The 26,543-nt window shown below is 44.8% G+C and overlaps 1 protein-coding gene across 29 annotated transcripts in view; it reads left to right on the forward strand.

Annotated features, from left to right (window-relative positions):
• The window catches only part of CACNA1C (calcium voltage-gated channel subunit alpha1 C), a 650,562-nt gene that overhangs the window by 419,730 nt on the left and 204,289 nt on the right, over positions 1–26,543 (forward strand). For 26 of the 29 annotated variants that reach the window (XM_073020354.1, XM_073020379.1, XM_073020353.1 and 23 more), the window contains exons 6-7: positions 17,927–18,085; positions 24,871–25,067. In XM_073020354.1, the coding sequence (XP_072876455.1) occupies positions 17,927–18,085; positions 24,871–25,067 (356 nt within the window). The remainder of the gene's footprint in view (positions 1–17,926; positions 18,086–24,870; positions 25,068–26,543) is intronic. The other 3 variants (XM_073020355.1, XM_073020374.1, XM_073020356.1) reach the window with 2 other exon arrangements.

A 26,543-nucleotide genomic window follows, 5' to 3' on the forward strand; every position in this document is an offset into this window, starting at 1 on the left:
TATATATGTGTGTGTATATATATATAATTTTGATATATATGTGTGTATGTGTATATATATAAATATGTGTATGTGTGTGTATATGTGTGTGTATATATATAATGTTGACAGATATATGTGTGTGTATGTGTGTGTATATATAAATATGTGTATGTGTGTATATATATGTGTGTATATATATAATTTTGATATATATGTGTGTGTATGTGTGCGTATATATATAAATGTGTGTATGCATGTGTATATATATGTGTGTGTGTATATATAAAATTTTGATATATATGTGTGTGTGTGTGTATGTGTGTGTGTGTGTCTATATCGCAACATTAGCCAGGGGAAATGGTTTTAGTAGAGACGGGGAAATGCCACCGGTCCGGAGCATGTGTTCAGAGACTACTATCTGCCAGCCATCGAGCGACACAAGCCACCGGTCTGCCTCTTCATCTGTGCTGCATTGTGTTGACACGGGCAGAGGATTAAACAGGAAATGCACTCATATCATAGCGGGTGTCAAGCTGTGTGTCAGGGCAGAAAAGAGGAGAATAATCTGGCACAAGTTGTCGACATCTTCCCTCTGAAGCTATGGGTGGTTGGAACAGCATGTCATCAGGTGAGTTTTCAGGGGTGCTTCAAGTTCTAAGCTGGCATAATTCTGAGTATTCTTAAAATGTACTACTGTTGGAGGATAATGGAAAAGCTGAACTCAGAAAAAGCCTTGGGACCGTGAGCACCATCAACTGCATTGAGGAGACATCCACAAAAAAGTAGAATGCCTTCTTCAAGCTGTCTACTAGACCATATAGTCCTACTAATCAACACTTGTGCAAAATAGAAATACTTTCTTTAAAAATAATATATGTATTCACTTAATTTTCCCAGAAATAATGCCTTGATCGTGTATTTTCCCCAGAAGTTGTTAGACTTATCTTCTATTGTCAACAAGAGCTTTCCTGAATCTCTTGAGATTTAGTGAAAGCGGGTAGATGTAAACTATATTAATTAAATTGCATTTTCCAGAAATACAAAAAAAAAAAAACTTGTAATACCCCTAAAATTCCTCTCAGTATTATCATCCTGTGCTTTGATGATAGAGAATAGCAGTGACCTAAGAATTTCTTTTTTAATGACTAGTTCTAGACCTGAAGGTGTCATTGACAGAGTATGATCCAGGGCAAATGCCACTCTTTCAGCTCCCAATACAGTAGCAATCATGTAGTCCAGAGGTGGAAGAATAGGTCCTAAAATAAGAGCAGGTATTTGTTAAGCATTCCTCATGAGCCCAGGACCATGGCAGGTGGTATAATCATCACAAGAGGCAGGCAGGCTTCTTAAACTCAGGAAGCTCCATAATGGATTCCTTTTTGTGTCTGAAGACCCCCAAACATGAAATCACAGCCATGGTGATGACTGATTAAAAATAATGGCAATAATAAAGGCCACATAGGCTTCTAAGTGACCCAGGCTTTCTAAATGTTGGAAAGAAAAATGAGGGGAGAATGAAAGGAAGATCCAGTGAGGCCAGCATCCTGTGAAGTGATCAATACGTAGAATGTGAGCCCCCATGTGTCTTACTATTGGTTGATTCTCTCGTGCTGATTCATGATACTTAGTGGTTAAAAACGCAGATGGTGGAATCCCACTAACTAGGTTCAAATTCCCAGAGCCACCATTTATTAGCTGTGTGCCTCGATTTCCTGATCTGTAAAATGGGGGCTAAAATTACACCTGCCTGCTTCATGGAGTTGTTGTGAGGATTAAACAAGTAAATGCTTTTAAAGCAATAGAATTGTGTTAAACACACAGGAAGGATTCAGCAACTATTAACTGCTAGTACTCCGTGGGTCCAACTCCCTATCTGTCTACCTCAGGCTCCAAGTTGGACTGATCAGAGAAGGGGACCTTCTATACTTGATTTTTTTTTTTTTTTTTTTTTTTTTTTTGAGACGGAGTCTCGCTCTGTCTCCCAGACTGCATTGGCAAGATCTCGGGTACTGCAACTGCCCCTCCCGGATTCAAATGATTCTCGTGCCTCATCTCACTAGTAGCTGGAATTATAGGCATGTACCTCCACACTGGGCTAATTTTTGTATATTTTGGAAAGACAAGGTTTCACCATGTTGGCCAGGCTGGTCTCGAATTCCTGACCTCAGGTTATCTGCTCTCCTTAGCCTCCCAAAATGCTGGGATTACAGGTGTGAGCCACTGCCCCTGACTTATACGTCATTTTAAAAATAACTTTATTGAAGCATGATTTATATTCAATAAAATTCACATATTTTAAGTGTACTCTTATAAGCGTAATAACCTTAACATCATAGAATTTCACTTACTCAACCCCCTGTCCTGTGTGACTGCTATGTGTCTTCTATTTACACATGTATTATAAGTTCCACCCAACAATGTTGTTATTTTTACTTTAGTCAATTTTCTTTTAAGTCAATTATGAGGAAAAATAAAACATAGTATTTTACATTTACCTACTTATTTACTGTTTCTGGTGCTTCCACTGCACATTCTGTAGATCCAAGTTCCCTTCTGGTATCATTTCCCCTTATCTTGAAGCAACCAATAGCATTTCCATAATGTAGGTCTGCTGCTGGCAAATGAGCTAAGCTTTTGTTTATCTGAACGTGTCTTTTGCCATCCTCTTTTGAAGAGGATGGTATAGAGTTTTGCTGGTATAGAATTCTTGATTGACAGGTTTGTTTGTTTTTTCTTTTAGAACTTTAAAGATATTCCATTTTCTCCTGGTTTCCACGATCTCTGATGAGAAGTCATTGATTTTTTTATTTATTCTTTTTTTTTTTTTTTTCTGAGATGGAGTCTTGCTGTGTCGCCCAGACTGGAGTGCAGTGGCATGATCTCAGCTCACTGCAACCTCCGTCTCCCGGGTTCAAGCAATTCTCTGCCTCAGCCTCCCGAGTAACTGGGATTACAGACACCCACCACCACACCCTGCTAATTTTTGTATTTTTAGTAAGGATGGGGTTTCACCATCTTGGCCAGGCTGGTCTTGAACTCCTGACCTTGTGATCCACCTGCCTTGGCCCCCCAAAGTGCTGGGATTACAGGTGTGAACCACCATGCCCAACCTGATATTATTATTATTATTTCCCTGCACATAACGTTTCTTTCTTTGCTGACTGGTTTAAAATTTTCTCTCTCAGTTTACAGCAGTTTGACTATGATGTGCGTCATTGTTATTTTCATCATATTTGTTCTACTTGGAGTTTTCTGAGCTTCTCAGATACATTCATAAATGAGAAGTTTTCAAGTTCGGGACTTTTTGGGCCATCATTTCTTCAAATATTTTTTTCTACTCCATTCTCACTCTTCTCTTGCTGGGACTCCTATAATACATAGTGTTTGGTCATGTTATAGTATCTCATTGGTCCCTGGGGCTTTGTTCAGTTTTCTTCAGTCTCTTATTCTCTGTGTTCCACAGATTGGTTCATTTCTGTTGATTATTCTTTCAGTTGACTCACGTTTCCTCTAATGTCTCTATCTTCATTAAGCCTATTCGTAATTTTTCATTTCAGTTACTTTTCAATAATGGAATTTCCATTTTGTTCCTTTTTATAGTTCCTATTTATTTGTGGAATTCTCTGTATTTCTGCCTTTAAGATCATATACTCGTTTATTTCATTTAATCAGTTTTTCTTCCATCCTCTAAATACGTGTATCTATATATGGATACATATGTAGCACTCTCTCTCTCTCTATAGATATATATATACACACACATACATATATATACACACACACATACACACACACATATATATAGCTGTTTTAAAATCATTGTCTGCCAAGTCCAACATCTGAACAATCTCATTTTTTGTTTCCTATTGACTGCTTTTTTCCTTGACTATCACATGTTACATTTCTTTATATATCTAGTGATTTCTTTTTACTGAATATTAGAATCATGGATAATATGTTGTTGTGACTCTGGATTTTTTCATATTCCTAAAAGTATTGATTCTTCAGTTTAATCACTGGCTGGTCACCATGAACGTGTGTAGGCTTGGTTTTATGCTTGTTGGGGCTGACACATTGAAAGCCCAAACCCCTCGACCTCCAGATTTAATTTTCCCCTCCCGATGTTGTCAGGGCATTGATTTTGGCTTTGCCAGGATGGATCTAGAGTGGGTCTCACTGTAGAGGAAGGGCCTTACTCCCAGGAGGTGCCCTCGCAGTGTCAGAGTCATCTGTCCAGGGCGGTAATGAGATGTTAACTAGGTCTCTCCACAATTTCAGGGTCGTGAGTCCAACCTCCTGACACTGCTTTTTCCCCAGCACTGATTAACCTATACCATCTCTTTTTTGCTCTCAACCCTAAAGTAGCTGCTATCTGATATGCCACATTGGTTTCATCCTATACCTGTACAACCCAGCCCTAAGCCACAGACACACAAGCAACCCCTATCCAAACTTCTAGGGACCCGTATCTACCTCGCTGTCTCTTCCGGGTGTCCCACCACAGCCACTTCAGCTTCCCACATTCTGACCTGATTTCTGCCTTCTCCATTCCACGGGGCTGCCATGGTGTGCTTGAACTGTAGCTCTTTGTGCTGCACTCAGGAAACTGTTCTTAATTATAGTATATTATGAAATATAATGTTACATGTTATATATTACTTTATATGTCACACATTTACTCAGGATTTATTGTGTATAAGGCACAGTAGTAATTGGAAGAAGGAAAGGTACTAGAATCTTGCTTTATTTGGAAAGTAACAACTTAGAAAATTTTAGAGCCAGATTGCACTCTGTCATCCAATGTGCACCTTTTAAAGATATTGAAACCTAGACCCAAAAGGCAACATAACTTGTCAAGGTCACACAGTTATTAATAGCAGAAGAGGAAATAGCCTGGCATTTTCCCCCACTAAATCCCTCCAAAAATATATTTAAAAAGAAAATCTAAGCATGACGTTTAGAAATTTTTCCCACTATAGAAAATTTGGTTAGTGCCAAAGTCCCTATTGATGTGATAGTGATTTGAGCCAGAATTAGAAAATAGGTAAGTATGTGACCCTAAGAGCATTTTGTTTGAGTTACATAGAAAGATTAGCTTACGGTGTAGAGTTAGCGTAAGTTGGCAGCAATGAACAAATTTGGTTCTTTGTTACACTCCATCTCAAGAACATCCAGGGAAAAGAAAGCTGTTGCCTGGGTTTAATGGTATTTGCCAGAAAAAAATCATTAGAGAGGCATAATTAGGACTAGTTCAGTAACTCATTCAACTAGATAACTCTATAGTGAGTACTTCTCATTTACCACCAAAACCAAAGAGATATTTTGAAGTTTTCCCAAAAGTATACCTGTTTTTACATTTCTAAAGGAAGGAGTGAGGATTTGCAGTAAGTGTGACCAAGCCACCCTTTCCTCCTGTTTGGCCTTATTATCAAGTGTATTGCTCAGCAAACAGCCAGTCCTCAGAAACTTCACTCCAAGAGGCTCTGTCAAGGGTTTGGCAGTAGGAGAATTTGGCAAAGATTTTTCCAGTGCTCTAGAATATATCCTTATTTTCAAAACCCAGTTGTCTGGTTCAGGGAGTGAGTGTGGCAGGAAAAGCTATAGTTGGATTCCGTAGGTAGTTTCTCCTGTAAGAAGTGCAGGCCAGGCCAGGCGCAGTGGCTCACGCCTGTAATCCCAGCACTTTGGGAGGCCAAGGCAGGCAGATCACTTGAGGCCAGGAGTTCGAGACCAGCCTGGCCAACATGGCGAAACCCCATCTCTACTAAAAATACAAAAGCTTAGCCGGGTGTGGTGGCGCACGCCGGTAATCCTAGTTACTCGGGAGGCTGAGGCAGGAGAATCACTTGAACCCGGGAGGCTCAGGTTGTAGTAACTGAGATCACACCATTGCATTCCAGCCTGGGAAACAACAGCGAAACTCCATCTCAAAAAAAAAAAAAAAAAAGAAGAAAAAAAAGAAGTGCAGGTCACTTTTGCTTTCAGAAATGGTAGCTGAGATGACTCAGATCAACTGTCCTGCTAAGGATAATTAGAAATGCTGGACAAAATATTCTAAATCTTCTTTCTGGAACTTGGAAAAGATGCCTGATAGAAACAAATGTGAATCCTCTCTGGAGAAAGATACCATCATCAACATTTTGAAATTATTTTGAAAAGCAGTTTTGTGAAACTAAGGTTTCATTCATGATACCAAATAACTGGATACACAAGGAGACAAAATAACCTGAGTGAAAATGGAGAGAAACTATAGACCACAGAAATAGACCCACAGGAAATCAAGATATTGGAATTATCAGATATAGACTTGAAAGTAACTGTATTTACCATGATCAGAGATATCAAAGACAGGACTGGTAATGTTCCAAAGAACCAGATATGGAAAAGAACCAAATGTAAATTTTAGAAATGAAGAATACAATCACTGAAATGAAAAATGCAGTGAATGGATTTAAAAGAAGCCTTGGCACCGCCGAAAACAGAGTTGTTGAACTAGAGAGAGAGCAGGGAAAAATACTGATAATCAAACACAGAGACTGAAAAGATTTGGAAATGCAGCAAAGAGTGCAGAATATTAGGGAATAAATGGATGCTCACATTTATGAGAGTTTTTTTTCCTACATCTACTGACAGAATCATTATTTTTAAATGAATGTGGTGAATTACGTATTAACTTGTTATGGAAGCATAATAGAGTGGTTATCTTGGTGCAGGAGGAGTGAGCGGGGCTGCCGCAGAGCTGGTGGGGTTTTATTTCTTGGTCTGAGTAATAGTTGCATGGCTGTTTGTTTTGTGATAGATCATACATTGTAGCAGCTCCCTTTCTTGCATTTTTTGTATGTATATTTCACAGTTTTTTCCAAAAGAATATTTAAAAAAGAAGAAGCAAAAGTACAGGCCCAGGTAGCTACATCATTGGCAGATGCCAAAAGAGATCTGCCCCTTATTCTGCCTGGAGCAGAAAACTACAGTTTGCCACCAATAGGGAGGCAGCACAGAGGGATGGCCATCGTGATGCAGCCACTTCCAATGGATTAGAGTTGTCGTGAGAGATGCACTGTTGAGAAAGATTGTGAGGCCCCATCAGGACCAGAGGGAAGGAGCAACATCTGCCATGGTGCAGGGCCAAGAAGTGACACATATGTGCAGTGTGGTGGTCATTTTGCCTGGATAAAGGCTAAGGAGTGGAAGTTGTGGCTTCACGTTGACTTGGTTTCTAACTCCAACTCTGCCATTTACCAAGTGTGTAATCTGGGACAATGTATCTGTCCTACCTAAGCCTCAGTTCTTTTATCTGTATCAAGATGGTTGGAGAATTAAATGAAGCAATGTATGTAAAGCACTTCAGGGGTGCCCAGCAGGTGCTGAGTCCTCGGGAAATGGTAGTTAATATTATTATTGTTGTTGTTTGCTTTAGATCATCTTGTCTCCCTTTCACCATATGCAATTTTCTTCTAACACAGGGTTTCTTTTCTCTCTTTTTCTCTGAACTTCTCTTTTCAGTTCACATTGATAATACAAAAAATTAATTCAACTTGGAGGTTGATATTTTAATTACTCCTAAAGTTTTAATTTATTGGGGAACCAGTTATCCACCACCCCTTTCCTAGGACAAGAACCCTCCTTTAGTGTTCCTCATACCATGTGTGGGATGCAGAATTTATTAATATGGAAAGGCTAAATTAAAAATAAATGAAAATCTCTAATGAATAAGGACACTCTAATGAGAATATGCAAAAATCATAAAACTTGAGGCTGTAGGAAAGCTATACAGGTTATAGTTCTTTCCCTCTTTGTAGGAAGCTTTTTTTCCCAGTAAGAAAATGCGTTAGACACTTTGGAAGCTCAGCGTGATAAACTCACTCCTCTCCCCAAGGGAGAACTATCTGCCTTCCTAGTTCTAGACCTATTTTCTTTTGAAAGCCATTAAGCCTGGGAGACCATTAAAAGTGTCTGTTACTTCATCAGCCAAATGAAGGCAGAAAACATGATCTGTGAGATTCGTCACATCTCCAGCTTCTAGCCAGTGCAACATGATTCATGGAGATCAGAAGTAAGCGTGGGCTAGTAGTCACAACCTGATGATGACAGTGGTGATTGTCACCACCACAAATGCTAAAAGGAGCACTCGTTTTTAAACACAGTCAGGTATGACTTTGGAAGATGAGGACCCAGCGTTGGCTAGTGAGTTATAGTAAGAGGATATTTATCTGATCACTGTCCCTGGGAGGGAACTTGTTGGCTCACAAAACTTAGAAGCCCTCCAGATGGAATACTTCCTCCTGGATTAATGGAAGGGTGACGGTGGCACATAGAAAGCCACTCTGTCTTGTCTGCCAGCCATCCTCCAATTGCACTACCACATCTGCTCTCCACCCTTCCCCACTCTGCTCTCTGGCTGGGGAGTTGACCAGGTGGCCTCCATCAAATGGCTGCCTCATCTCCAGCTTGTAGTTGGGTTCAGTCAATGGAGAGCCAAGCAAGAGCTCAGTAGGTGGGAGCAGGGTGAGGTCAGGTTCTTCCATCCCCAGATCCTTCCCTGCAGGTCTGGGCTGGCATTGTCACAGCCTCTCTGGATGGTCCTTTCTACAAAATGCTCTCCTTCCCACTTTCTGTAACCACGCTTTCCACTTCTTCAGTCTAGTGGTGCTAATAGATCACTGTTACTGCCACTTCCAGGCCACCCTTGTGATTCTCTTTACCCCATCATGCCTTCATAAAAAGCACCAGTCATCCCAAATTATCTTCATGTGAGTGTGAGGAGATGGTGGGACAACCTCATAGAAATATGTAGTAGGCTTATGAAGCATGTCTTGAACTCAGAAGAGAGGACAAAGAAAATAAATGTAAGTACAGGTATGGATGCATCTACTTAGTGGTCACTGTTGGGCTCTTAGGAAGGAGTGAAGTGCATGAATTTTCTGAGAGAGGGATTGTTCAGAGAGAGCCACACAAAGGGCAGAAGAGTAACAGAATAAAAGGGCAGAGAGAAGCTCCACCATGGACACAGCTCACAGGTTCACTCTTCTGGGAACTGTTTTCTTATTTTCCTAGGTGAAGATAGTCTCTCCCTCTCCTCTACGCTTCCACAGTCCTTTGGGCATAATTCTTAGGAATATTATATCACTGGCTTTGCAATGAGCTGTTTCCACGGCTGCCTCCCCCCATCTAGCTGAAAGCTCATAGGCAGGGACTACATCATTTTTGCCTCTGTGATATTCCTCAGACTCAAAGAGGCCCAGAAGGGAGGGAGGGAATAACGGAAGTGAAGAATTAAATATGGAGTTGCAGGAGAACCAAAATTGTGCCCTGCCATGGAGACGAGGAGAGACCATTTTGAAAAGAAGCAAGTCATCAATAATATCAAATAGGTCAAGGAAAATGAGGGCCAAGCCAAGGCATGGATGGGCCTGTTGGAGCCGTCAGTAACCTTGAGGATGCAAGCTCCATGAGAGTGGCAGTGACAGAAGCCACTAGCGAGAGGGAAATTCAGGTGGAGCTGCTCAAACCTGTAAAGCTGGTGCACTGGGTTGTGACTCTCTGCGTGACTCTGTTGAATGGCTGTTACTGCTGCTGGAAGGGGAGGCACTCACATATCATTTGTGCTCCCCAGCAGTGTGGTGCAGATATGTGGCTCCCGGTCTGGCCCTCTGCAGTGACCATGTGTTTACAAATAAAAATTAAAATTAAAAACTTAATAGATAATCCCGCAGGACCCTCACACCAGTTGGTGTATATGGTATTTTCTGCATCCAGCGTTGGCTTCACGCACTTTACTGATTATACAAATTATTTGAAAGAGTGATGTATTGAGGATAAGCCCCACGCAGGCAAAAATCCAGTCGCTGCTTGAGAGCATCTCGGAACCCCAACAAGACTGGACGAGGTTGCTGCAGCCTCCCAGGACGGCCAGCGTGCCCCCGGGCCTGGCTGCTGTCTGGTGGAGCAGCCGCTGCGGTGTCACTTGAGACCTGGTTAGAAATGCAAACTCATTCCCCGCCCACGATGGAGAATTAGAATCCACATTTTGACAAGATCCTAGGGGACCTATGTGCTCATTCACCCTAAAAGGTCCCACTGAGACCTGTGTCATGCTTGTAAGGCTACACTTCGAATGACAATGACTATCACTGATGTGGCTTTTACTGTGGGCCTGACGTTATTCTGGGCACTTTGCACAAATTAGCTTGTTTAATCCTCACAGCAACCTTATGGGATAGGTAAGCGATCATCCTGTCTTTAAGATGAGGTCAGTTGTTGGTACAAGGACACGTGGCTGAGACATGGTGGGATTGGGATTCATTGGGGTCCTTTGGCTCCAAGGATCCCTCTTCTTCAACCACTGTACTCTCCTCCTCCCGCCTCCCATGGCATCCAGCAGGGTGCTTCATAGGTTCTCCGTAGGTGCTTGGAAGATGCACGAGTGAGGGATGGCGTAGCTGTCTGTGGTGCCTCAAGAAAGGGAACCTTGACCATCTGGGGAAAGCCCGGGTACACCCGCCTCTCTCATTGGGGAAGGGAGAGACTCTCCCATAGTATTTTCTCAGATAGAGGACGTAGCTGAGGATGGAAAGCTTCATTCTAGATTCCCCTCTGGGAGAAGCTGGTATTTGATCTATACTTTCTTAGAATCTGCATTGCAAGTCCAAGGTTAGTGAGGTTGAAGGGCAGTTATGGGACTCAGTGGGCACAGTAAGGACAGTGCCCTTCACTTGAACACCTGGGTTTTTTTTAAGTTTTTTTAAAAAATTATTTTAAATGTTCCTTTTTCTTTTTTAGAGACAGGGTCTTGTTCTGTCATCCAGGCTGGAGTGCAGTAGTGCCATCATAGTTCACTGTAAACTTGAACTCCTGGGTTCAAGTGATCTGCCCACCTCTGCCTCCTGAAGTGCTGGGATTACAGGCTGAAAGCCACTGTGCCTGGCCTTGAACACCTGTCTTAAGAGAAATGTGTTTCTTTCAGATGGCATCTAGTTCTAAGAGGAAGGATTTGTAGGGAAGCTTAGAATTTGCCCATCATCTAGTGACTCTTTTTGTTTGGATTTGGCTAAAGTTTGTTGGGAAATACGGAAGGCATAACTTGTTTTGGTAGGGCCAGTCTCACTCAGCCATCATTCAGCTAATCAGACATCTGGATTAAGCAGTATTTCTTTCTCTTCCATTCTGCAAGGACAGCCAGTTCCAGTTATGGAATAACTTTCTAAAACTCCATGTCCTGACTCCTGCCCCAGTCCTGAAAGTGGGCTGTCATCATAATTCTGGCTTGAAACACAGCAGAATACAGAGTCAGCCCCACTCCTGGGAAGCCCTGACTGCATCGGGTTCAGGGATATCACGTGTGGAGGGGTTTTCCCAGGCTTGGGGTCGATTTGCCATTTCTTTTCATCTAGGCTGTCTGTGTTGGCAGAATCTCACATGGTGCTGCAGCCCTCTCTTCTGTTGGATTGGGTCTGCTGAGAAGTTGTGGTTAATGTTGCCCCAGTAAAGCCAGCAGAGCAGAGGACCTTGGCCTAATGCTGTCCTTCCCCTGCCCCTCTGTGGCACCAGATGGGGATTATTTCCTCCACTTTCCAAGTGACGACGTTATCAGGAGGGCCTTCCTCGTGTGCTTCCTGAATTGGTTTCCCTGAAAGTACAAGTGATACCTGCTTCCTCTGACTTCACACAGAAGCAACAAACTGGTTCCTCAGACCTCTTTCCAGGGATTTCTTTTAAGAGACAGAATAAGGCCAGGCGCGGTGGCTCACGCCTGTAATCCCAGCACTTTGGGAGGCCGAGGTGGGCGGATCACGAGGTCAGGAGATCGAGACCATCCTGGCTAACACGGTGAAACCCCGTCTCTACTAAAAAATACAAAAAATTAGCCGGGCATGGTGGCAAACGCCTGTAGTCCCAGCTGCCTGGGAGGCTGAGGCAGGAGAATGGTGTGAACCCAGGAACCAGAGCTTGCAGTGAGCTGAGATCGTGCCACTGCACTCCAGCCTGGGTGACAGAGCAAGACTCTGTGTCAAAAAAAAAGAGAGAACAAAGCCAGAAACAGCATGGGGCTGACAGACGGAGAGCCCTGGGTGTCCGATAGCTATCCAGGCTACGTCGCAGTCTGGACCTCACGGCCCTGGCGCCGGGACCCTCTGCCTGCATGCACCTGACCAGGTCCTCTCCCCATTCAGCCTTCAGCTTAAGCACCACTTCCTGGAAAGCCTTTCTGCAGCCTCCATGCCAAAGGAGGACCCTCGTGGTACCCTGTTCCGCTTCTTTAAGACTCTTCACAGAGTTTGTTATTATACGTCCATTGTGTGATTATTTGACTAATGTTTGGCTGCCTACAAGCTCTGTGAGGGCAAGGCCCACAGGCCTTTTAGTCACCACCATATTCCCATTTCTAGCACAGCAAGCATGGCTCATGGCCCGTATAGCTTAGCTCAGTAAATAGTCTTTGAGCGAGTGAAATGAAGGCACTGGGTGAGGTGATCCCAAAGCCCTCTTCCTGTCATGGCAAACTCCGAGTCCATCCATGAGAAGCTTGTGCCCACCAACCCCCTAAACCCAAACTTCTCTCTTCCTAGTTCAGTGATTCTCAGCATTGTCTTCTGATGAATTCTGTCATCAAGCCTCCGTGATCATTTTCATACCTTCCTAAGGCTTGGCTGGAATCTTCGAGTCTGAGTAATTGGGAACATGACATGTTTGTGCCTAAACACCAACCGAAAAGCAGAGCATCGGTGTGGAATCCAAACAATGGAATCTAACATTGGCAATGATCTCCAATTCTAGGGTCTTCAACAGTTTCTCCCTGTGCCCTCCCATTTCATGTGAAATGACTCGAAATATGAATTCAAAAGAGGGAACTATGGGTTGAAGATCACATGAAAAGGACAGAGTCCTTAAGAGGAGCCTTGAATCAGGCACGTTACCCTCCAGCCCCAGAAGTTCTCATTTTCCTCTTGCTCATAAAGGCATTTTCATACTCTTTTGTGATCATATTCCTGGGTCCTTAAGCAGAACGATTCATCCCAAAAGTGGGGCTTGCTGAGATGCTGTTTTATAAAGCAAAAGGGTGGGATCTCTTGTCAGCCCTCGTCAGTCATGGTGGACAGTCTGGACCAGGTAACGGAAGCACCAACTTTGACCAGTCTGGGCATCTCCAGACTAACCTCAAAACCACCATAGAGAAAGGTGCCAGATACTGCTTTCTGCAATAGATGGCTTCTCTTGACCTTTTAAGGAGAAACAGAATGATTTATATATGCAGATTCTCTAAACCTTTCCTAACTGGAATTGTCAAGTTGCACCCCAGAGGGAATGCAGGCAGCACTGTAAGAGGAAGAAGGGAAAAGCCATGTCTGCTGGCTAAACTCCATCCTCCCCTTTTCCCAAGCCCAGCACTGAATGATGCCACTGCCCAAGGCCCCGTCTCCCTGGAAGGTCTTCCTGGTACCTCGAGAGTCTTCCCACCCACCAAGAGGCAGTCACTTGACATGAGCTGCAAACTAGCGAGACTGAATTTCTAGGTTACGTGCTGTTTGATCTTTGCATGGAATCGTATGTTCCAAATTTTCCGGTAGAGCTCTCCTGTCACGTATTCAGTCCTGTTGGTCCCATAAGCACACAGGTGTTTGTCAGCTCTTACCCTGATTTAGGGCTAGAAAAACAGGCCCATCACATGCGTGGGCCAGTAGTGATCTTGTGTTCACGGAGCATTTGACAGCAGTTGCTTCACCAGGCTTATCTAGGGCCCGTTTTCTTTCACCGACATGAGCAGCCAGCCCTGAAGAAGGCCCGACACTCGCTTATCAGCTGCGAGCATGGCCTATCTGAGAACACTTGGGCGGAGAAATGTCGTGTGTTTTCCAAATTAGAACTTGAGTTGGAGGAGCTGTTTCTGGGGCAGCTGTGAGCCAATCCCAAGAAGCTGTTAAACATCCAGGCCCCGAGAGCCAAACTCTACACGGCAGGGTGGAGAGGAGGAAGTCTGGCTGCACGCCTTCACAAGCCAGCCTGGCTCGGCCACCCCAGGCGGGCCGCGAGGAAAGCAGATGGAAGCAAGAGCCTTTCCTGGACCAGCCTTGGAAACATCTGGGCTCTCCTGGAAGCAGGGACTCCACTAGACTCTCCCGCCTTCCCAGCAGATGTTGCAAGCACGTGTCACTGCTTTATAGACTCAGGTCGTGGAGGCTGAGAGCCACTGTTTAAGTGTGTGGGGGGCATGTGCACAGTAGTGAAGCCACACACTAGGAGCCAGACCACCTGGCACTTCCCAGCTGTGTGACCCTGGGCAGATCACTCCACTGCTCTGGACCCACTCTTCTCATCTGAAACATAGGTTACAAACAGTGCCTACTTCCTAGGGCTGTTGCCGGGAGGAGCTGGAATGATCCAGTAGAGTGCTGAGGGCTGCTCTTGCCCATGGCAAGTCTTCAGGACATGCTCATCAAGTTGGAGGGCCTTTGGTGTTCCCGGGCAGTCCTTCACCCACTGGCAGAATCCGCAGCCAGGTGCTTCCTCAAGTCACTGCTTGGATACCTCTGTAGATGGGGAATCCACTATCTCTTAGAGCACCCTACTCCACCTTCAGATCAGCCTGTTTCCTGGACAGATAAGTGTTTATCTGTGTTGAACCTAAGTCTTTCCCGGACACTTCCCAGCTGGTCGCAGTTCCATCTCTGTGGTCAGACAGAACTCGTCTAATCCCTCTTCCTCAAATAGCAGTTGAGGTCCTCTGAAAATCACTGACACTACCCTCCTGCCTGGGCCTTTTCACCGTTCCTGACAAAACACCTTCAATTTCTTCTAATGATGATTGAATGATGTCATTTGCAATTCCTTCATTCTTGTGGTTTCTGTCTTCTGAAGGCACCCTGTGCTTACGAATGTGACTTGGCTCCATGCGCACGGAGTCCCTCCCACGTGCCTGAGACACAAAGATGAGAAGACATGTTGAGACTCAAGGAGCTCTCAGCGAGGCAGGGAATGGCATTCCAGGCAGGGGGAACCACATGCGCTGGGATTGGAGGCACGAAGCCTGGGAACTGCAGGGTGTATTGCTCAAGCCTAACGTATAAACTGGGAGTCATTTGAGATCAAACTGGGGAAGAAGGCAGGTGAGTTTACCTGCAGGTGACAGGGAGTCACTGGGTGACTTTCAGCTACAAAGGGACATGTTCCAGTGTGTACTTCAGGAAGAACATTTTAAGTGTCGCTCGAAGACTGGGCAACACTGAAAGCCGGGAGACCAGTTGACCAAATGACGAGCACGAAGGGGACAGAGGTGGAAAACGCGTCGTGGACGGGAAGGGCTGACAGTGGCTCTTCTCCTGGGGCCAGGACAATGAGTGACTGCTTTTTTCTTCTTGCTTCCCGGTGTTCTGTAATTTCTCTATAACAAGTATTTTCTGTTTTCTCTATAATTAGCATATATGATTTATACAGTAAGAAAAATGTATTCATGTCTAAAGAAACTTTGAAACCAACCCGGCAGGACTTGGTTACTGAGTGGAAGGAGGAGGCTAGGAGATCAGTTTTCTGGCCTGGGCGCTCAGGTGAGTGGCACCCCCAGACTGGATGGGGGTGTGAGGAACAGGGCATTTGGCAGGAATTCTTATGGCATCGCTGACAGCTGAACCGATGCCCACAAGCTGCTTTCACTCCGCTTGGCCTCTCTCCAGCCTGTTCAGTGGCCTCTGTCCCCTGCAGGCCCTGACACTCACCTGTCCCTTAGACACCTTATCTGGAAAGCAGATGTCTGTGCAGCAATACTCAGCAGCACTGCAGGACAGCAATAGCATTTATTTGGATGATAAGTTTTGTCAGTCCTTCAGTAAATATTTACTGAGTTCCCACATATGCTCAGCACCAAGCCAGGCCTTAGTGACAAAACAGGGAGACGAACAGGCACAGTCCCTCCTCACAAAACTCAGCCTAGTGTGAGAGACAGATATAAATGTTTTAAAATCCCGTGAAGGAACATAACATTTCAAACTGAGGTGCACTCTCCAGAGGAAAGGAAATCGTTCCAAGAAGACTTAAAGGACACGTCTCTGGTCTGGGAGTTGGGTGATGAACCCAAACAGATGCTTGGGCTGAGAGTGAAGGATAAGTAGGAGAGAAGTGGGGAAAAGCATTCCAGGTTGAGGGAACAGCATGTGTGGTGGCCCTGTGGTGGGAGGAACAGTAGCATATTCCACTTTCTAAAAGAAGAGCTGTTTTACTGGAGTGGGTTGGGGAGAGGCAGTCGGTGGAGAGGTGGGTGGAGGAGACCCGACAGGGTCCTGGAGGGCCCAGGAAGGATCTTGTCTTCATCCTAAGAGCAGAGGAAGGCATTCAAAGTTCCAGCAGGTCTGAGGCAGCCTGCTGAGCAGCCCTCTAGCTGCGGCCTGGAGGGGAGCCTCCCAGTGGGTGTCCTTTTATGTCCCACACCCACTGTTCTCTTGCCATTGGAGGCTGTAGCACTGAGGCCCACCGAGACAACCCCTTATGCCTGGGTAGCCCAGATTTGGGGTTCCCCCCACCTCGAGTAGCACTGGGTACACATCCCCCACCCGCACCCCCAGCAGATGCCCTGAAAGCTGCTTTGCGGTTCAATTTTCAACTTTCTTCGAGGCTCTGCACACTCTAACACTAATGTGTGTACAACTTGCTAATTAATGGAATCATTTCAATCTGAAAACGTCTTGTTCTAATGGGAGGCTGCAAGCACTCTCATTAATTCACAGGTAAAATCATTCCAGCTTTTCTTTTCTTTCTTTCGTTTTTTTTTTTAATCTTCCCAGCTTGGCTTAATAGCTGGGGAGAATCGTTCTAATCAGCCTTGTGAGAATCACACCACCGGAATGAAAAGCACCAACAACAGCCTTGGGGTTTGGGAAGGGGGTGACTGGCCTTAGTTTACCCAGGGGCAAGCACGGTGGATAAACGTGAGGGTGAAATGCCCCACACACAGAAGGTAAAGACACAAAAAGTGACCTGTGTAGTGTGACCTGGACAGGGTGTCCTGTCCTGTGTGTATCAGAGGTGGCACTCAGGGTGACTTTCTGTACCACTGGCTCTGCTGGAGGGAAGCAGGAGCTGCCTCCACGTTCTCACCTGGAAGGTGAAGACTCACTGCACTCGCCTGGGCAGGGATCTCACACGTGACTTTCTCACGGCTGGGTGTCATCTGGGGGTGACTTGCTGGTAACCAACCTTCCTGCCATTTGCGAATGATTTGCAGTGTCGCTTTAAGTAAGTGGCATCCCCAGTGTGTTATTTCTGATGTAGCCGAGCTTAGTAAGGGGGGCCTTCTCCCCACAGACCACGGTGCAAGCCCCAGACCTCACCAACAACACCCACGTCCCCAGGCGGGCTTTTCCTTGACTCTTTTTACCAGAAGGATCTGGGTGCTTTCTAGAGTTTCTTTTCTTGTGGTAATAAGAACATAACAAAATTGATCATTTTAATGATTTTCAAGTGTCCAGCTCCGTGGCAGTAAATATCTTCACACGTTGTACAACCATCAGCACCACCCAGCTCTGGAACTTTTCCCAGTCCCACCGTGGGGATAACCTGAGGACAAGTGAGTCCCTGCAGGGCTATCTTGAGTCCACATGAGCTCTCACTGTCCTGAGATGCTGCTCTGGGAGAAAAAGGCGCTCGGTTGCCTGTAAGATGGGGTATTACACAATCTGATAGTTATGGATGGAAACAACATGTTCTTCCCCTCAGAAGTACAGCAGCTGCCAGTCCTTTGCTTTGGATGAGTCTCCAAGACAGATCTGGAGTGAGGCCAACCTGGATTTAGACCCCTGCACCATCAATCCTTGGTGTGTGGCTCTGAGCCTCAGTCTTCTCATCTGAACACCAGGACTGGCAGTTCCTTCCTTGCAGAGTTGCCGGAAGACGGCATGAGATGGCGTCAGCATGGTATCTGCAGTGACGCTTGGTTCAGTGAGTGGCTCTGTCCCCGCAGGTCTCCAGGTGGTCCTGAATTCCATCATCAAGGCCATGGTCCCCCTGCTGCACATCGCCCTGCTCGTGCTGTTTGTCATCATCATCTACGCCATCATCGGCCTGGAGCTCTTCATGGGGAAGATGCACAAGACCTGCTACAACCAGGAGGGCATAGCAGGTAAGAGGGGCAGGCAGCCGTGCTCCCAAGGCCCTGCCCTCTGTCACTCCCGGCACCTTTCCTTTCCCGCTGCTGGCTACACCAGCATGACCAGCAGAGCCCGAGGAAGGTCCCATTCACTCAGACGCCCACTGGGCATGTTTAAGTGAGAGGCAGAGAGACCCATATCCTTTTTTTCTCAGTTCCAATTTTTGTTTTAATCTGTTAAACCGGCCTAACGCAAACTTCGTTCAGCACTTTTCAATAAGCTACACAATTTGAGAAATATTTGAATAACTTAGATCCTATCTTTCGTCAAGCCAACCCTGAGTGTTTTAAGAATCAGAGCTGACCTGGGAACATCAGTCTCTGCTCCTTCCACGTTTCAGTGTGGCTGGCCATCGGGTGCCCTTTCGGGGGGCCACTCAGCCCTGAGCAATAGGCTCTCCCAGCACCGCTCTAAGATCTTTCTACGTTCATGGTGCTGATTCCAGATCCTCTGTAATTATTGTTTCTGCTTCTCCATTCACAGGCAGATGCCCCCGAGCCCCTATTTCCAGGTGGGGGAGGAGGACAGGTGGGAATCACCCCCTTGCCAGGAGCCAAACTTCCTCCCTTCAAGGAGAAGGCTTAGTTCTACCCCATGACTCCCAGTCCCTTCCTTTTTGAGCCTTCTCGCTTCACGTTCCTTCCATAAATCAATATATTTAACAGCAATGCTGGTTCATTAGGCACTTCCCTGCGTGGCACTGGAGTTCTGGCTTGCAGGATATGCTGCAAGCTGCTGCTAAAGCTACTAACATCGCAGCTTGGCCTTTTAAAGAAACATTTAAACAGAAATTGACAAGGCTTTTAAACAGACAGATAAAGCAGCTTAACACAAAGAACTTGTTGAAAAAATATCCCCCGCCCCAAAGGGGCTAGCTGTGTTAAATGTATGTGATTTTTTTTCACACAGCAAGATCCATCATCTTAGTTTTTGGCATCTTGGTGGAGAAAGGGGAGCATCATCTGCCAGGAACAGTGAAGGGTACCTAATTTTCTCCATCGACACTGCCCCTCATTCCCACTCAGTCCCAGCATTCAGTTAAATGGGACCTCTCGCTTGGCTGGGGTGAGGAGGGATAGCTTCCAAACAACAGGGGGTGAAATTTGTAGAGAAATCAAAATAGAATACTTTCTATGTATAATCTAGTATGACTGGATGGATTAACTGCATATTTGAGGGGGTTTCTAGTTTATTTCCACATAGCCACCGTCCTAAAAACAAAACAAGAAACCACACACGCAGAACGTATACTCCTGTAGACCCAGAATCACACCAATGTTTTCACTTTTTGGATGGAAGTCTGTTTAACAGGAGACTGTTTTTTCACTCTAGAGAGAATTTCCAAATTACTTGGGTCATAATCATATAAAATAAACTATCCTGTTTTCAAAAATAGAATCCTTGTTAAATTGGAAAAAGCAGATCTTGCCTGTAGCTAAAATTCTGAGATTTTCAGCCTTGCTTAAAGAGATGCCAAACCAGAGATGAATAATATTTTCCCCTTTAATTAAAATCCTTCCTTTTATTCAGGTTGATTTGTAGCTAGCTCAGGACGAATAAATTTATTGACTTGTGTGGCCCTGTGAGAGCTCGTTTTAAGACTCCTTAAGAACTGACTGTGGTATGTCTAAAGTTGATGCAGTTGTATTGAAATTATCAATGACCATTTGACCCGAACTCCTCAGGAAGTCATAGACATGTGGAGTCTCAAAGATTCCCCGTCAGTTCAGCAGTGATGATGGCGAGGCTCTCACCAACAAAATGGGGAAGAGCGAAATGGTGGAATTCAGCCGTCGAGCCGAAGATGGCGGCCCTGTTGTGCAATCAGATGTCTGTGCACCACAGAGCTAAGGAGAGGGGCTCCAGCACTGCAGGCGGTTTCCATCATCCTAACGAGAAAGCAGCCCAAGTGTGTTTTCTGCCGGTGGTGGGCTCTTGCAAGGGCCTGTGGGAATAAGTGGCCCTGAATTCTGGTTGGAAGTCCAGGGCTTTGTTACCAGGCCTCAGTGACCCTGGAGAGTCAGAAAATGGTGGGCATGGCAGACAAAGAAAGCATGGCACAGGGAGGGAGCCGTCCTCAAGGTCAGAGCCCCAGGGCCCAGTGAAGAGGTCGCCCCAAGTACTGAACCTGTCATGGACTCCTCTTCTCTTAGGACAAAGATAAGACTTGGCCTCCCCAATTGGAATGACCAATTTAGGGTCACATTGTCCATCCTTGATAGTAAACAGGACCAGGAAAAAGTGCCTGAGAAGTTGCCTTCTACCAAGAGACTCATCAGATGGTTGATGTGATGGGTTTATCTGTGCCTGCAAGTTCAGAAGAGAAGTAGGCTCCCATCACGGAAATGGCCGTGAGCCAAGGGGGCCAGAACAACAACAGAAGTGCTCCAGAGAGAAGGGCCCTGCCAGGCTCCATGAGAAGGTGGCCTCACTCATTCATCTAAACCAGAGTCCCTGCTGGGAAGAGGGGCCCAGGACACAGCTGCAGAAGCCTGTCCTCTCAAATACTCTGCAATCAAGAGCTTGCTGTCCCTTCGTTCCCAAACCTGCCATCTGATCACAAGCTAGGACCCACTCTGTCACTCTTAGCACAACATGATGCTGCTGCCATCAAGCCCTTGTCCACCCACATAGTCGGCAGTGCAGACAAGGAAGGAAAATGTGCAAGAACCCAGACATATCTGTGCAGCCGTGGAGGAGAAGACCAAATACTTGTAGGCTTTGAAACCAACCCCTAAGTGTTTTGGAGAGTTTTATATAAACTTTGGAATGGGTGGTTTAAATTTTTTCTTTCTTTCTTTCTTTTTTTTTTTAATTTCAGACTTTGGATTGAATTACCCTATTTTCTGCAAGTTTAGATTACACAAAAGTGCTTTGTGAGCCCTCGTTGTAATTTTTGATGAGATTTACATCAAATTATTTTTATAGTCCAATATTATTTCACAGATTGTGAATTTTATATATCTCTAGATTTCAAAATACATTGGATTTTGATCCATGTTTCCAACAAAATCCACAAAGAAAGTTATGGAATTGTTCAGGTGAACCATATTCTGCCTCTAGACTGCCCTTCCAGGCAACAGCCCCTGGTGAAGATGGTCTCAGAAGAGGCAGCGTTTCCCTAATCCCGGGGACATCTGCATGGCGTCTTCTCAGCTCCTCAACAGACACTTCACCATATGCCGATACCTTTTGTTTCTGGTTGTCCCATCTGTTTGATGGTGTGCTGAGCCAGGTCACTCTGAATAGCTTCCCAAGCACAGTAATTACCCCTGAGACTGGCACAGAATTGGTTGGCTAAAACCTAGAAATGAAATCATCTTCCTTCTATTCACTCCTTAAAGTTGAGTTTTTAAAAAGTAATTGATTTCTGTCTTTAGTGATTTCTCCTTGGAATCACTAACTGGAGCTCTCCCAGGATTTCGTGTTTTTGTTGGTATCAACTGCGTTTCTAAAATCTCTCCTAATCTTCACCTCCATTATTTTACCGAAAACTTAATTTGGACTTTCCAGAATGACTCTACCTCTCTTCATGTCTGTCTTAAAATACAGAACTTGCATTGCTTTGTTTCCTTCTCCCACCTCATGTTCCCACTTTCCTCCCCAGGACTTCATGACTCTGCAAAAGAAAACCAACACATTTTTATGTTTTAAGCAAATTTCTCCTCACCCTAGAGTGTGTGTTGCTAGGACCTGCTGATTTTTGTGTGTTCACATTTTTTCAAGTGTTCGCTTTAGTGCTTTTTATAGATACCTATTTTTACCAGATCATCACTGCTTCTTAATTGTTCTCAAATCTTTTTCATTATTGTTCAAATCAGATTTTAAATAGCGAAATGGCACTAGAGCCTTTAGATAATATTTCTGAATCTCATCCCTTTCTCTCTTATTAGTGAGACCACTTTCCCTTGATGCCATTTTCTTTTTCACAGATATTCGTAAAATCCCCAGAGATGTTTTCCTTCCTCGAGGACACTCAGAACTCCCTTTGGCAGCCTTCTCCTTTGCCCTCTTTGTGACGTCTCGGGAATTGAGAGTGCAGGGAATGCTGTCGGGTGAGCGGTCCCAATGTAAAGATAAACTGCATCTTTATTCTGTTAAAAAGCAAAACATGAGAAAAAGATGCAAGAGCTTCTCCTTCACTTTTTCACCCTCTCTCTTTGTCCCGTCTGTCCTATCATTCCAGCACTTTTATCACAGTGACTGAACACATCTCTCTAGAAAGCTATGACTAGAATGGGTGAGAACCCAACAGAATTAATGATCTGCTTGGCTCTTGGTTTTCCGGTCTGTCAACTCTCAAATTTTTAGGTGCTCATTATCCACTTTTTCATGTATTATTTAGGCTTAGGATTTACATTTTAGTTTCCCCCTTTTTTGGAGCGTCACATCCAAATCTCTAAAGATTTCACATTTTTAAAAGTCATAAAAAGTTGTAGTTAGAGTACTGCTTATTTCAGCTGCGTTAATGGAGCCCTCCTGGGAGCTAGACCCTGAAATAAGGAAATGGTGTGGATACTGTCTCTCTAACAGTTCAGGGACCAGCAGTGCAGACCTTTGCACCTTGATCAACAAACATAGGACTTACACACAACTTTAAGCACTGGCCCAAGAATAAGCCAGGAAGCAGCATTATTCATAATAGCCCAAACCTGGACACAATCCAGACGTCCATCAGCTGGTGAACGGATAAACATACAATGAAATACACTGCTCAGCAATAAAGAGGAACAGAGCCTACTGATATATGCAACAGCACGGATGAAGCTCAAAACATTATGCTAAGTGAAAGAAGATGGACATAAAAAGCCTCATAGTGTGTGATTCCATTTATATGAAATTTCTAGAGGAGGCAAAGCCATGGAGGCAGAAAGCAGATCAGGTTGCCAGGGACTGGGGGTGGGAGCAAGGATTGACTGCAAACCGGCGAGGGGGGTTTCGTGGAGTAATGGCCGTGCTTTAAAACGGATTGTGGTTATGGCTGCATGACTATGTAAAAATTTACTAAAAATAATTAAGCTGTACATTTACACTGATAAATTCTGAGGCATGTAAATTGTAAGTCAATAAAGCTGATGGGGTCAGTGGGAGAGAAAGAGAGGAGAGGAGAAGAAGGAGGAGGAAGAGAAGGAGAAGGAGGAAAATGAGCAGGAGGAGGAAATGAAATTGACAGAGAACAAGAAGGAGGAGGCCACAAAGATGACCACGCAGGTGCTGATGACAATGAAGAGGAGGAGGAGGAGGAGGAGGAGCTGCCACTGCTGCTGGGAAGACACAATCGGGCATATATTTTCAAGTAGACTATATTCTCCTAAGAATTATCTCTTACTTAAGGATTAATATTTCTCTTCTGGTCTTCCTCTTGGGAGTGAACAGTTTCAAATTTAAAGCCTCCAACTGAGAATCAGCCCACCGGCCAGTCATCTTCAATGCAGAGCCTAATGTAGGCAAAGTAATCACAGTTATGATTGTTTTGATACATGAAACCAGAAAACAATCCTGGGTGACCTGTTGTCTCAAAGAACTATAAGCAAATTCTCTCTCTCTCTCTCTCTCTCTCTGGAAGCGTATTTTCATTGTTATAGGCAATCGTTTATTTGTTGGAACTGGGGTCTCTTCTGTCTGTTATTGTCATTACTTTGTCTAAGGACAAGACAATGTCCTTGATTTCACGAACTTTTGTGAATTCCACACCATTACCTTCCATAGCCAGCGCCAAGACTTTCTCAGTGTTTTCCCATAATCGAAATTCTTAGATCAGTCAGGTCTTATTTAAATTTACCAACAATCTCCACACTCAAAATATAAGTCACATCTTCATTCATTAATTTGCTGGGAGCTATTTCCCGCACATGGCATTAGTCCAACTGCTGCCTTTAGCCACAGACACTGTATTCTGCTATTTCCTGACCAAGCCGTGTCCGTACTGAGGAAGCACGCTCCCTGTTATTCACTGCCGCTCTGTCTTGATTAGAGGTCAGAAAATGATTCCTCTCTTCTGAAAGGTATTCATGCTGCAGAGCAAAGGGCAGAGCTGCGAAGTCCCACATGACATGCATGAAATACAGTCAGTAATGTGTACTCGCAGGCTGCAATGAAAACGGCTGCAGGCGATCCCTCTCCGCAGTAGTCAGAGTCCGTTTTCCATCTTTCACCTATATAAGGCTTCACTGTAAAGTGACTTGCATCCCTGGCAATGTTTTATCCTCTAATACGTGATGGACCCAGGTAGTTAGAAAGCATTATTGGATGGGATCGGTTGGCTAACTATGTGAAGGAGTGTTTGCATCAGTGTTGTCCTTCCCCTAAATTCTGGTATTCCAATACAAGTGTCTGTAGAACTCTACCACCAAAAAGAGAAAATATGGACTTCCTAATCGCTTTCTGGGTCAGTTTCCACTTGCAGTGGTGGCATCATCATTATTTTTTGATTGGCCATTTGATTATGATGCTGACATGTTACAACAGAATGGGCAATAGAAATCAGTTACTGAGATTAAAATACAGCTTTTACAACAGTGAGTGAAAAGGACTGACCTTCTAAATTAACGGCAGCCTAAACGGAATGCCTACTTTCTTATGTTGCTTGATTCACATCTAGGGGACATGATTTAAGCGTGTCTTGCACTGTTGTTGCCATGGTTGCTTTGCCCATCCCATCAACCTCATCCTGTCACTTTTCTCTCTGACTTTTTTCTCTGCCCACATCTCTGCCCCGCTGCTGCTCCCGTCTCCTGTCTTCTTCTGGCCATTTGAGATGTTCCAGCAGAAGATGACCCTTCCCCTTGTGCGCTGGAAACAGGCCATGGGCGGCAGTGCCAGAACGGCACGGTGTGCAAGCCTGGCTGGGATGGTCCCAAGCACGGCATCACCAACTTTGACAACTTTGCCTTCGCCATGCTCACGGTGTTCCAGTGCATCACCATGGAGGGCTGGACGGACGTGCTGTACTGGGTATGTAGCATGAGTGGGCAGTCAGAGGGTGGGGGCACAGAGGCTGTGAGCCCTTCCCTGACACCTCCCTTTCTCCTCCTCCCCATGCTCTTGGGGTCACAAACACATCTCGATAGAATGGTTGATGAAGAGCATCTTTAATTTCTTCCAGGTCTTGCCTGAGAAACAAGGCATGAGCTTTTCACCCTCACGAGTCCCCTCCCCAACCCGCTGGCCTTAGGGAAAGGTCGTTTTTTCAGTGTGTCCCACCACAGTGCAAAACCCTGGTGTGCAGGCATGGATGAGCTGGCCAAGCTGGCACAAGGGTTCCGTTCAACTCCTTCTCCCATGCGGAGTTCCTTCTGCCCTCATCCTTTTCTTGCCTCTTTCCTCAGAAGGGAGCTAGAAGGCAGAATTATGAATTCTTTGGGCTGAAGAGAAAAAGTCAGTCCTGATCTTCTAAAAAGACATTATATAAAGAAACCATTTTTATTGAACTGTGAAGCATTGTGACATGCTATTCAATTTTTACTCTTTATTTTAATCTTACCTTAACATATTAGAATAGTCCATCAGACAGATGCATTGGCAGCATTTTTACCATTCCCAAAACATGCTGCTGGTCGTGTGATGCCTATTGAGAAACACACTTTTTAAAAAATGTTTATTTTACTTTCAGTTCTGGGATACATGTGCAGAACGTGCAGGTTTGCTACGTAGGTATACATGCAACATGGTGGTTTGTTGTACCCATCCACCCATCGTCTATTAAACCCTACATGCGTTAGGTAGAGAAATAGCATTCTCGAGAGCCACCCAGTCAATAGTAAATCTTCATGTACCTTCAAGTTGCCCCTTTTATCATCCAGCAGCCAACACTACTTTGCTGTGCTTCCAGCCTCTGAAGTGCCAGATTTTTGTACAGCCTACCCCACAGGCAAACCCACACTCCGTCTTTGAGCTGTCTCGATTCTGGCAAAGTCCGTTATTAGGAAAAACTCCAGAAAATATATTCTTCATCGTGTCTCCAACTTCAGCATGAGAAATGACTTGCCAGAATCCAGCGCTGTCCTCCAGAATTTGGGTGAATAAAAAGCATACTGCCAGTCTTACAAATACCATCTCCTTCAGAGTTTTGCAAATAGGCAAATGTATTTGGCCATCGTGAAAACAATCTAAGAGCCTACTCAGGGAACATGTCTACAAACTGAAGCAGGGAAGAGTGAGAGGGGAGCAAATGCTTCCCGTTGAGCAGAGCTGCCAGATCAAAAGGAAATCATGCCAAGAGGGGCATCGACTTCTTCCTGAATCGGAAGGAAGAGTTTTGTAACTGTACAGAGATGTGGTGCACAGTATTCTGTCATATGACTTCTTTAAAAGCGCCATGTCCTATTGATTCGAAATCCCTCTTTCTCAGTTTTTATGTGATAGTCAACATGCCAACACCCAGTGTTGCTATGACATGCGTCCCTCTCTCTGTAAGTGATGACTTGAAAC

Source organism: Chlorocebus sabaeus, chromosome 11 (genome assembly GCF_047675955.1).
Source record: "Chlorocebus sabaeus isolate Y175 chromosome 11, mChlSab1.0.hap1, whole genome shotgun sequence".
Classification (NCBI taxonomy): Eukaryota; Metazoa; Chordata; class Mammalia; order Primates; family Cercopithecidae; genus Chlorocebus; species Chlorocebus sabaeus.